The sequence below is a fragment of the Mercenaria mercenaria genome, chromosome 3 (genome assembly GCF_021730395.1).
Source record: "Mercenaria mercenaria strain notata chromosome 3, MADL_Memer_1, whole genome shotgun sequence".
Lineage (NCBI taxonomy): Eukaryota > Metazoa > Mollusca > Bivalvia > Venerida > Veneridae > Mercenaria > Mercenaria mercenaria.
This window is the reverse complement of record NC_069363.1, coordinates 20,519,296-20,531,929: the sequence shown is the minus strand read 5'-3', so window position 1 is coordinate 20,531,929 and position 12,634 is coordinate 20,519,296. Positions and strand designations below refer to the sequence as shown.

The 12,634-nt window shown below is 35.5% G+C and overlaps 1 protein-coding gene across 5 annotated transcripts in view; it reads left to right on the top strand.

The window, feature by feature from the left end:
- Positions 1-12,634, top strand: part of LOC123525891 (regulator of G-protein signaling 22-like) — an 88,448-nt gene that overhangs the window by 55,607 nt on the left and 20,207 nt on the right. For all 5 annotated transcript variants that reach the window (XM_053537962.1, XM_053537961.1, XM_053537960.1 and 2 more), the window contains 9 exons: positions 119-308; positions 1,108-1,307; positions 1,824-2,057; positions 3,531-3,663; positions 3,846-3,947; positions 5,738-5,932; positions 6,240-6,323; positions 9,325-9,654; positions 9,958-10,185. In XM_053537962.1, the coding sequence (XP_053393937.1) occupies positions 119-308; positions 1,108-1,307; positions 1,824-2,057; positions 3,531-3,663; positions 3,846-3,947; positions 5,738-5,932; positions 6,240-6,323; positions 9,325-9,654; positions 9,958-10,185 (1,696 nt within the window). The remainder of the gene's footprint in view (positions 1-118; positions 309-1,107; positions 1,308-1,823; positions 2,058-3,530; positions 3,664-3,845; positions 3,948-5,737; positions 5,933-6,239; positions 6,324-9,324; positions 9,655-9,957; positions 10,186-12,634) is intronic.

The window sequence follows — 12,634 nt, the reverse complement described above, 5'->3', positions numbered from 1 at the left end:
TTCAAAAGGATTTGAAATGATTTTTGTATGCTGAACAGTTACTGTTTAGCTAGGTTTGCAAACAATTTTTATGATTTAAAACAGCAAGCATTATTTTTACAAATCTGTTGTGTGACAGGGCACCTAGATTCTTACTGAAACAGATGATGAGAACCAACCCAGACAAGAATCTCCTTTACCATCACCTTAAGCATCTCCAGCATCCAGCCGGCATAGATCCAAACCCGCCTACAGCATCTCTCTTACCACTCAGGCCAAAGTCATGTCTTCCAAGAATGAAAGTTCAAGAGCCAGTCATAGCACCTCAGGTTAATACAAAATATTCTATTTGATGTTTACTGTAAAATGATTTCACTTATTTGGTTTAGCCTCAGTAGCAGTTTCATCATGACTTTGTGGATTTCAAATGTTTAAGATAAATAAGTCAGTTCATAATGCTTTATTTTGTGGATTTTTGACCAAGAAATCCACAAAAATATGTGTCAGGAATGATTATGGTTTTACTGCAGATTACTGTGAAAGCATTTGGCAAAAATGTTTTTTCATGGTTATATGTATTCATAGATTCCAACTTTTGAAGATCAAATGAATGGAACTTTTATTTGTCTTTTGGAATTAGATTTTGTGCATTTGCAATACCATGAACTTGATAAAAGTTAGCCTCCCACAAATGTTGATGATTTGACAGTATTTGTATAGCTATATATCACTGTTTGATATCTGTGTAACAGATGGAACAGTATGGTCATCTGTCTTGTCAGTATCACCTTACTTCTGTGATATATTTGAAAAACAGTATCACTGTGAACTTCTAGAATTTTCAGAATTTTAGACTTTTTTTTGTGTTCACACAATCATTCTGTCATATGCTTTCCTTTGTAGGCTAACATTTACTTATTTAATTTAACACTGACTTTTGTATATGACCAAATCTTGCAATTATGTATTAATAGTTAATTGGTCCAGTCTCATCTACAGTAAAAACAAAAAAAAGGGTTAGCAGTGTTATCAGTGTTGTAAAGACATGTCTGAAATTAAAAAGTCTATACTAGATAAAGAAAAGTCAGGATTCATGGTAAAATTTTAAGGATCAATATATTCTTTCAGATTCAGCCAATATATTTTGAGCCACCAGATACCCTAGATACTTCTCCTCCTGTAGGCTTGAAAAGGACCTACGCTGAGCCTACCATCAAGTTCATAGCCAACTGGCAGAAAGAACAAATGGTTCACACGCAGCTGCTTTCTCCACGACTCAATGTGGCGCGAACCTCAACACCAAGGTTAAGAAGACCTGCCTCGGCTAAGTTAGTTTTTTTTAAATGTGATTAGAATAGTTTTTTACCAGTGGATATGCACACACATAATTTGCAGGCAGACGTTAAGGGGTTAGGGCATGCTCCCTCAGAATGTTTTTTAAATTAGAGAAATATCTCTGGTGCATTTTGACCATATATTTGGTGATATAGTCTAACCCATTTTGAAATTATTAATACTATACTTATGGAAATCATGTGTATGCTACACTGTTTTGAATTTAAAGATACTGCCTGGTCAGTACTGAAATTCTGGCTCAACCCTGTTCCTTCTCATCAGCTGGTTATGACATGTATAAAATGATAAGTGAAATAAGTAGAATTTCTTCAATATAAACTTCTTTAATATCTTTACATTGGATTGTTATTGAAAAAAAGACCAGTTCAGATCAGGTAGAAGTGTCTTACTGAATTTTTCTTAATGAAATTAGCAGACATATAAAAGTGTAGCTTCTGATATATATAGGTTATGATTTTAGTTATAAATTTTCTGTCACATTATTGCAGAATTCCGAGAAGAACTTCATTGGTCTCATTGTCCTCTAGACCAAAATCGGCAGTGAAGCCAAGTACCCGCCCCTCCACCGCTCACTCAACGTCATCAAGAATATCTGTTGAGTCTGCAACAGGGCGTGTACGTATAAAGTCACCTGCTCAAAGTTCAATGAATGCAGGGTCAAAGGCATCAGGAACTCCAAGGTCAAGGCCATCATCAGCAGCATCAAGTATAGCCTCAATCAGGTAGACTTAATATTCTTAAATTGACTTAAGGCATTTAAAACTGTATTAAAATTTACATCTTTCATAAAGTATATCATATTTGAAAATATATTTGAAAGAATTTAAAATTACCTATTTCTAAGAACGATATTTCTGAAAATGAAATTTCTGTTTTATGCACATTTGGTATTTGCTTTTAGAAAATATATTTTGATGCCCCCTTCAAAAAGAGGAGTTATGTAGTTTAAGCATTGTTTGTGTTGATTGATTCTGTCTGCCCATCTTTCTGTAGGGGAGTGGACACATAATGTTTTCCAACTAGTAACTAATGATAATTTGACCTACACTTGACCAACTTGATGGATGATTGCACATGTCCCCTATTTTTTCTTGGTGTTATTGTCTATGGTCAGTAGAGGACCCCTCTTCTTTTTCTTGTTAGGAAGTTAAAGGTCAAGATCCAAGTGACCCTGAGATTGAAGATTGAGGATCATTACCTTGAACAATATTTTGATTTTGTGGCTATCACACTTCATTGCATGATCTTTTATTAATAAACCCTTGTTGAGTTAATAGCATAATCGAGACAGTTAAAATAGCTGTTGTTCAGTTTGATTTTCTTGCAATAGCACATCTTGTAAAATAATATATATCATTGTAATAAAAGTGCGGGTTTCTTCAAAATAAGATAAATATGAGACAAACTTGTATTTCATTTTTTTTTGTAGATTTAATGTAAATTCCCCAAGAATATGACATTGTGTAATATTGATTTTTCATTATGAAGAGACTACGGGACTAGTGTTTCCATCATGGGTTGTACATGTGAGAAAAGCCGTCATATAAAATTTCATCATTTCATTAATCTAACCTTGAATCAGCGGAAAAAATGTATGTCAAAACTGTATTGAGTGGGGCGTATTATGTGAACACACGTGGTGGGAAGGTGGGCTGTCCGTCGGTCGGCATCCAAAAGCATGTCTGCTCTCTAAGTCAAACAGCTTTCATTCGATCTTCACCAAACTTGCTGACAATGTTTTTGGGCATAATATCTCAATCAAGTTCGATAACTAGCCAAATCGCCTCAGACACCCTTGGATTATGGCCCTTGAATTACTCGAAAAACTGCTTATTTAGCCTTGTCTGCCCTCTAAGTCAAACAGTTTTCATCCGATCTTCACCAAACTTGGTGACAATGTTTTTGGGCATAATATCTCGGCCATGTTCGATAACCACCCAAATTGCCTCAGGCACTCTTGGATTATGGCCCTTGAATTACTTGAAATCTGCGAAATTAGCCTTTTCCATTCAAACAGTTTTGATCCGATTGTCTGTTGTTATTTCATCCCACATGGAACCTCACAAATACCTTGATACTTTCTTACTCTTTTTTTGGGTTAACAAGGCATACAACATCAACATTATTACCTTTATGATACGTTACTGAATATTTAGACGGGCATATTTTTTTACAATCTGGCACTCTTGTTTCAGATCAGAGGACCTTTCCTCAGAAGTATCAGAATTTCTGGGAGGAAATAGAATGGAGCACCTGCTACAAGCTTTACACCATGAGAATGACTCTGGTAGCTTTTTCCGTAAATATGTGGAGAGAAGTGGTAGCAAGGTAATTATCATTTTGTCCTTTACTCCTTACAGATGTTCTTTATTTGTACCTACCTGGTTAACTCTATGAAGTGCATTTATGGCCTCCAGAATGAAGGGAATGTTTTATGTGAAGGGAGACAATTCGTATATGTAAAACCAAAGAGATTAAAAGTGTTTTACAGATGTTATTGTATTTTTCAGATATGGATAGATAACATGAATTTTTGGAGAGATATTCAAGCCTATCACATGTTATTCTATGGAAAATATATGGACCCATACATTGTTCATAAAAAAGCTAAGGTAGGTGCTTTTTCACATGTTACTGCCTATTTCTTAGAAAAAAATGTAGCAGTTGGTTTAAAAATATTTGAGAAAATTGTAAAGGTAAATGACATGACCAGGTCATAACAAATAAAATATTCTAAGTTTTCGTTAATTCTTCACACAATGACAGAGCACATTGAGAAAAAGTGCAGTGTACAAGAACAATAACTCCACCTTGATTACAGTTTGAATGATCTTCTTTTATTAAATTTCCTTATAACATTTGTTAATAGAATTACTCTTATTCTTAAACTATCAGATGGACTTTGTTGACCATCCACTCGATAAAAAGAAGTGCAATGTACAAGAACTACTACTTTTTGAATTATCTCCCTTTTTATATGCCCAAAGGGATGTATTATGTTATGCCCCCAGTGTCTGTCGGTCTGTCCGTTCAGTCCATCCGTCCGTTAGCAATTTCGTATTTGCTCTATATAAACCCCTTGAAGGATTTCAAAGAAACTTGATACAAATGTTCATCACATCGGGACGACATGCAGAGCACATGTTCTGGATGGCTTGCTTCAAGGTCAAGGTCACATTTAAAGGTCAAAGGTCATATGAGTGTGTTTCGTGTCCGCTCTGTAAATCTTGACCCCCTTGAAGGATTTCAAAGAAACTTGACACAAATGTTCACCACATCGTGACGACTTGCAGAGCGCATGTTCTGGATGGCTCACTTCAAGGTCAAGGTCACACTTAGGGGTCAATAGTCATATGAGTGTGTTTCGTGTCCGCTCTGTAACACTTTAACTGCTTGAAGGATTGTAAAGAAACTTAGCACAAATGTTCACCACATCGAGATGATGTGCAGAGCGGTGCTCTTGTTTAAATTCAGTTTCCCAGAGTATAACTTTGATAAAAGTGCTGAATGAAATTTGTCAAAATCACTTGCAAAGAGAACCTTAAGAAGGAAAACCATCACCCTATTGACTTTTCAGTGACCCCCAGCACCTCCCTAATATCTTTTAATGATACTTTTCATAAAGAAAAGATCAGGGAGTTTTGTTTATATTTCACTCAGTGATAGCAATAAATTAAGAGAAATTGTATTTCTCACATAGGATGTTTAGGGGAAGTGCATCGTTCAGAAATCGTTACTCTACATTGCCCCATATTTCATTAATTATGCCCTTTTATTAAACTTCATTATGCTTGTCTGCAAAATAACTGAAAAACTGTTTAAGGGATTGAATTTACATTTTATGCAATGACCGAGGACATTGATAGGGAATACATTATGGAGAAACCATTATTTTTGTACAGATGTATTCCCTTTTGTTAATTTGGTCCAACACAGCTCTTCCTGATAATAATGAACTTTCTTGTACTGGTCATATTGTTTTAGACAGTGTTGTTAACTACAACAAGCTATTAGAGAACACTAAGATACATTGAAAAATGAAAATATTTTTATTCATCATGGTCCTCTGAATACTGATATTCTAGTTATTGATGAAAATATACAGTTTGTAAAATCCCTTTCTTACATGTTATTCACAGAGTAAAATGTTGAGTCTATTTTATTTTACAGCTTACTCTGAATATGTTGATTTGAGTATGCCAGCTATATTTATTCTTGAGTTCATGGAAGTTTTCAGTGTTTTTTTTTGTTTATATTTCTTTGAACAAATATGGATTAAGATTTTGTCAAATTGTGAGTTTCCTTTATTAAATAAGAATAAACTTTGAATCAGTCAAAGATGTTCAACTGCATGTTTTGTTTAAAACTATTTGAAGATGTAAATAAATCTTGTATTTTACAGTCAGTATACTCTAAATACATAGTGGTTGGTGCAAAACATCATCTAGGTCTAGGAGACGAGATAGCACAGGAAATACGCAGTCACCTGATACCACCATTTGAGGAACTATTTGATGATGCAGAGGAACACGCCATCACAGTGCTGTATGAGGCATGGCAGGAAATGTGGGAAATGGATCAGAAAACATACCACAAGGTTTGCATAGAGAAAATCCATATAAAGTCTGTCTGTCTGTCTGCCTATCTATAACTGTAGCTGACAAAATAGAGGCTAACATGTATGAAATATTATTGAAAGAAAAAAAAGTGAGTTTCTCAATGATTTTACAGATTTATTTCAGTAATTAAGTTTTCCAAAATTTGGAAGGAAAAAAAAAATTACAATGATTTTGCTATGTAAAGCGAGGTTTTCTTTCTTATGGAGAAGTTGTCAAGCTACTTGTTTAGAAAATGTTTGTAAACCTGATAAAAACACAGTATCAGAAATGATAGTGATATTTCAGGTTGAGTTAATAGAGGTGAAGAGACATTTGGAGACAAAATCAAAATATGTCCTTAACCTACAGAAGAGTGGACTAATCAAAGCTGTAAGTATTTTACTCTCTCTTGCTCTCTGAGGCCTCTTCCTATGGTAAAAATACTTTCAGTTTTTAGCTCGACTATTCGAAGAATAGTCTAGCTATTCTACTCACCCTGGCGTCGGCGTCGGCGTCGGCGTCGGCGTCGGCGTCACACCTTGGTTAAGTTTTTGCATGCAAGTACATACAGCTATCATTTAAAGGCATATAGCTTTGAAACTTATTTATTCTTTTTCTAGGTCAATTACCTACCTCTCTGGGTCAAGTCCCATAACTCTGACATGTATTTTGAGCAAATTATGCCCCCTTTTGGACTTAGAAAATTTTGGTTAAAGTTTTACATGCAAGTTACTATCTCCAAAACTAATGCAGATATTGAATTGAAACTTCACATGTGTCTTCGGGGTTATAAAACTAGTTGATAGCACCAAGTCCCATAACTCTGACCTTCATTTTGGCCAAATTATGCCCCCTTTTGGACTTAGAAAATTCTGGTTAAAGTTTTGCGTGGAAGTACATACAGCTATTACTAAAAGGCATATAGATTTGAAACTTATTTTTTCTTTTTCTAGATCAATTACCTACCTCACTGGGTCAAGTCCCATAACTCTGACATGTATTTTGAGCAAATTATGCCCCCTTTTGGACTTAGAAAATTCTGGTTAAAGTTTTACATGCAAGTTACTATCTCCAAAACTAATGCAGATATTGAATTGAAACTTCACATGTGTCTTTGGGGTTATAAAACTAGTTGATAGCACCAAGTCCCATAACTCTGACCTTCATTTTGGCCAAATTATGCCCCCTTTTGGACTTAGAAAATTCTGGTTAAAGTTTTGCGTGGAAGTACATACAGCTATTACTAAAAGGCATATAGATTTGAAACTTATTTTTTCTTTTTCTAGATCAATTACCTTCCTCACTGGGTCAAGCCCCATAACTCTGACATGTATTTTGGCCAAATTATGCCCCCTTTTGGACTTAGAAAATTCTGGTTAAAGTTTTGCGTGCAAGTACATACAGCTATTACTAAAAGGCATATAGATTTGAAACTTATTTTTTCTTTTTCTAGGTCAATTACCTACCTCACTGGGTCAAGTCCCATAACTCTGACACGTATTTTGGGCAAATTATACCCCCTTTTGGACTTAGAAAATTCTGGTTAAAGTTTTACATGCAAGTAACTATCTCCAAAACTACTACAGATATTAAATTGAAACTTCACATATGTCTTCGGGGTTATAAAACTAGTTGATAGCACCAAGTCCCATAACTCTGACATGTATTTTGGGCAAATTATGCCCCCTTTTGGACTTAGAAAATCCTGGTTAAAGTTTTGCGTGCAAGTACATACAGCTATTACCAAAAGGCATATAGCTTTGAAACTTATTTATTCTTTTTCAAGGTCAATTACCAACCTCACTGGGTCAAGTTCCATAACTCTTAACATGTATTTTGAGCAAATTATGCCCCCTTTTGGACTTAGAAAATTCTGGTTAAAGTTTAACATGCAAGTTACTATCCCCAAAACTAATGCAGATATTGAATTGAAACTTAACATGTTTCTTCGGGTTATAAAACTAGTTGATAACATCAAGTCCCATAACTCTGATATGTATTTTAGTCAAATTATGTCCCCTTTCGAACTTAAAACTCTTTTGATATTTAACATTTTGGGTAATAATTTCCTGCTTCTGTGACAATATTTCGAATAGTCGAGCTTGGCTGTCTTACGGACAGCTCTTGTTGTGGATCAAAGTTACATAAAAATTTAATAAATTTTTTAAATGATGAATTATCTTCCTATTAATTATGAAATAACAATTTTTGTACGGTTACCTGTCATTAATGAGATAGATGAATTTATTGTAATAGGGTCTTAACACTTGGTTTTGCTGTAACTCTGTGATTCCAGCAGGTATGCAAATTTTGATTCCATACCTCATGTTTTTATTTCGATGTAAATGAGATGTGAAACCAAAATTTGTAGTCCTGTTTGGCGCCATATAACCTATACTGTGTTGGTGCGCCGTAAATCCCAGATAAATAAATATTGTTAGAGAGATAGATTTATTGTTGTGCCCGCTTGCGGTGAGCTCGATATAGTCGTCACTTCTGGCGGGTCGGTGTATATGTGTGCGTCCGTGCGTGCATCCGTCTGATTTTGTCCGGACCATAACTTTGACATGCATGGACCAGTCTTGTTTATATTTGGCTTGAATGTTTACCTCAGTGAGAAGGAGTGTCATGCACAAACCCCATGTTCCTATCTCAAAGGTCAAGGTCACAGTTGGAGGTCAAAGGTCAAGTTGAAGTTTGTTCGGAGCATTTCTTCTTCATGCATGGTGGGATTTTGATGTAACTTTGCATAAATGTTAACCATTATGAAACGGAGTGTCATGCGCAAGAACCAGGTCCCTAGGGCTAAGGTCAAGGTCACACTTAGATGTCAAAGGTGCTGGCGGGCTCGACATTCTGCCCGTGGGAATGCAGAATGTATTTCTAGTTTTGAAATCAAGTACATTACACGATCATTAAAACATGGTACACATTAACAATAAAAAACTTAAAATCCTTATGACAGTATAACAAAACAAGTACTGGTGAGTAACAAATCATAGATCAGCAGCACCAAAGTAGCATCATAGTTAAGTTTTTAGTATATGATCTTGAATACCATGTTAAAACTCTTTGCATGTGAAGTTAATTTATTTCAAAAACTTATCCAATAAATGAATAACACTTTCTACCAAAACCTTTTACCTTAGGAAGAATAGGATACAGTGAGCACAACTTTCTTAAGGAAAAGAAGCTCAAATAAGTAATGGTTTACTGGGTGGGAGGGATTTTGAATATTTCATTAACCTGTCATGAACAGATTGGATAAAATTGAATCTGCTATTACTTTGTTTGGTTGCCTGCTGTGGTTCCAAAGGATCTTCTTATAGATATTCACAACTTTACAGTGCAGAGATCATTTACGCTTTAAAACGTATGCTTGTTAATACAGAGAGTTAGTACCCCTGATGTAATGGAAGGATATGAAGATCCAGTTTATGATGAGGCCCTGATTGAAAACATTCCTGAAGAATTTAAAGATTATACGCTCGAGAAACTCGTGCATAACCGTATAGAGCTAGAACACTTCCGGAACTTCCTGGCTGAAAACTACGCCAGTATGGACATCATGTGTTGGATGGATATTGAAGCGTTCCGTAGAATCACACACACTGATGAGAAGAAGAGGGATGCAAAAGCTCGGGAAATCAAAATGAAGTATCTTAATAAGAAATATTTCTTTGGTGCTAACAGCCCTGCTGGTAAAGAGGGACAGGACAAAGTAAGATTACATACATTGTGAACATGATCAATCATACTTCTTTCACTTGTTGTTCTTTCTGCAGATAGTGCTTGAAAATACAATACTTTTATAATAATAATAATTGATAAATATTCTGACTTGAAGAAGTGTAATTTCTTTTATATATGGCATATTGACTTTTATGTTATGAAGATTTACAGATTGTGTTGTACTTTTGTATTGTTAAAATGGTTTTTAGTGGAATTTAAGCTTGTAGTTTTTTATTTATAAGGATAGTATTCTTTATGAAACTGAATTTTAAAGCTCACACTATTTGAATAGGTTGCAGAAGCTGGAGGTGGGTGGGGTAAACTTCTGGAAGACAGACCTCCTAATCCCATGATCCTTGAAGCACAGAAGTATGTGAGGGACAGACTAGAGAAAAAATGGCTGCCTCTATTCCTTGCAACTCCAGAGTTTGCAGTGAGGCAAAAACCTAGACAGAACATGGATGATGTTGTAGATGATGTCATGGTGCAGAAAAAGAAAAAGTCTCTGAATATGTTAAAGGTGTTGTTACTATTATTACATGCACTTTAAGTCAGATAGTTGAGCTGGCAGATGTTAGATCTTATCAAAACAAGATCAATACATTTATTATGCAAATGTGGTGGTATATAGATTTGGCATTATCCATCTGGCTGTTTTCAGTCTGTGCATGTGTCCTAGTATCCGTCTGTCCGATATTAAAAATGCTTATAATTCAAAACGTATTTCAGTCAGGTCACCAAACATCATACATTTATTAATTAGCTCATGACCTTTGCTCAGATAATAGTACTATTCCCTTGACCCAGCAAAAGCAGGGGTTTTCCATTTGATTTGGTTAAAAAGTAGTGATTTTTGACTTATCTAAGTAAGCTATTGATGGATTGTCATAACAAGAGGGCCAAGATGGCCCTAGGTCGCTCACCTGAGAAACACACCATAACACAGTATAACAGTGAAACATGTTTGACCTAGTGATTTCATGGAAAAATATATTCTGACCAATTATCATTAAAATTGGAGCAAAAATATTGAGTATAAATAAGTATTTTCTTTGATCTGACCTAGTGACCTAGTTTTTGACCCCAGATGACCCATATTCGAACTTGACCTAGATTTCATCAAGGCTATCATTCTGACCAAATTTCATGAAGATCAATTGAAAAATACAGCCTCTATCGCATACACAAGGTTTTTCTTTGATTTGACCTAGTAACCTAGTTTTTGACCCCAGATGACCCATATTCAAACTTCACCTAGATTTCATCAAGGCAACCATTCAGACAAAATTTCATGAAGATCAGTTGAAAAACTTTTGCCTCTGTCACATACAAAAGGTTTTTCTTTGATTTGACCTAGTGACCTGCTTTTTGACCTTTGATGACCCATATTCAAATTTGACCTAGATTTCATCAAGGTAATCATTCTGGCTTAATTTCAGGAAGATCAATTGGAAAATATAGCCTCTATCGCATATACAAGCTTTTCCTTTGATTTGACCTAGTGACCTAGTTTTTGACCCGAGATGACCCATATTTGAAATTGACCTAGATTTTATCAAGGCATTCATTCTGACCAAATTTCATGAAGACCATTTGAAAAGTACAGCCTCTATCGCATACACAAGGTTTTTCTTTGATTTGACCTAGTGACCTAGTTTTTGACCCCAGGCTACCCATATTCAAACGTGACCTAGATTTCATCAAGGCAACAATTCAGACAAAATTTCATGAAAATCAGTAAAAAAATTTTGCCTCTATCGCATACACAAGGTTTTTCTTTGATTTGACCTAGTGACCTAGTTTTTGACCAGAGATTACCCATTTTCGGACTTGGCCTAGATTTCATTAAGGTTATTATTCTGACCAATATTCATGAAGGTTAATTGAAAAATACAGCCTCTATCGCATACACAAGGTTTTTCTTTGATTTGACCTAGTGACCTAGTTTTTGACCTGAGATGACCCATATTCAAACTCGGCTTAGATTTCATCAAGGTTATCATTCTGACCAATATTCATGACGATTAATTGAAAAATACAGCCTCTATCACATACACAAGGTTTTTCTTTGATTTGACTAAGTGACCTAGTTTTAGACCTGAGATGACCCATTTTCGAACTCAGCCTAGATTTCATCAAGGCAATCATTCTGACCAACATTCATGAAGATCAAATGAAAAATACAGCCTCTATCGCATACACAAGGTTTTTCTTTCAGTTGACCTAGTGACCTAGTTTTTGACCCGAGATGACCCATTTTCAAACTCGGCCTAGATTTCATCAAGGTTATCATTCTGACCAGTATTCATGAAGATTAATTGAAAAATACCGCCTCTTTCGCATACACAAGGTTTTTCTTTGATTTGACCTAGTGACCTAGTTTTTGACCTGAGATGACCCATTTTCGAACTCGGCCTAGATTTCATCAAGGCAATCATTCTGACCAATATTCATGAAGATCAAATGAAAAATACAGCCTCTATCGCATACACAAGGTTTTTCTTTCAGTTGACCTAGTGACCTAGTTTTTGACCCAGATGACCCATTTTCGAACTCGGCCTAGATTTCATCAGGGTTATCATTCTGACCAATATTCATGAAGATTAATTGAAAAATACAGCCTCTATCGCATACACAAGGTTTTTCTTTGATTTGACCTAGTGACCTAGTTTTTGACCCGAGATGACCCATTTTCAAACTCGGCCTAGATTTCATCAAGGTTATCATTCTGACCAATATTCATGAAGATTAATTGAAAAATACAGTCTCTATCGCATACACAAGCTAAGTGTTGACAGACAGACAGATGACAGACAACAGACGACGGACGCCGGACATCGAGTGATCAGAAAAACTCACCTGAGCATTGCTTAGGTGAGCTAAAAATATACCAATGGTGTTGATCACTATAGGGTGCTGTTGCACGGATGACTTTTATCAGGATAATTTCAGTAACCAGAATTATGTCC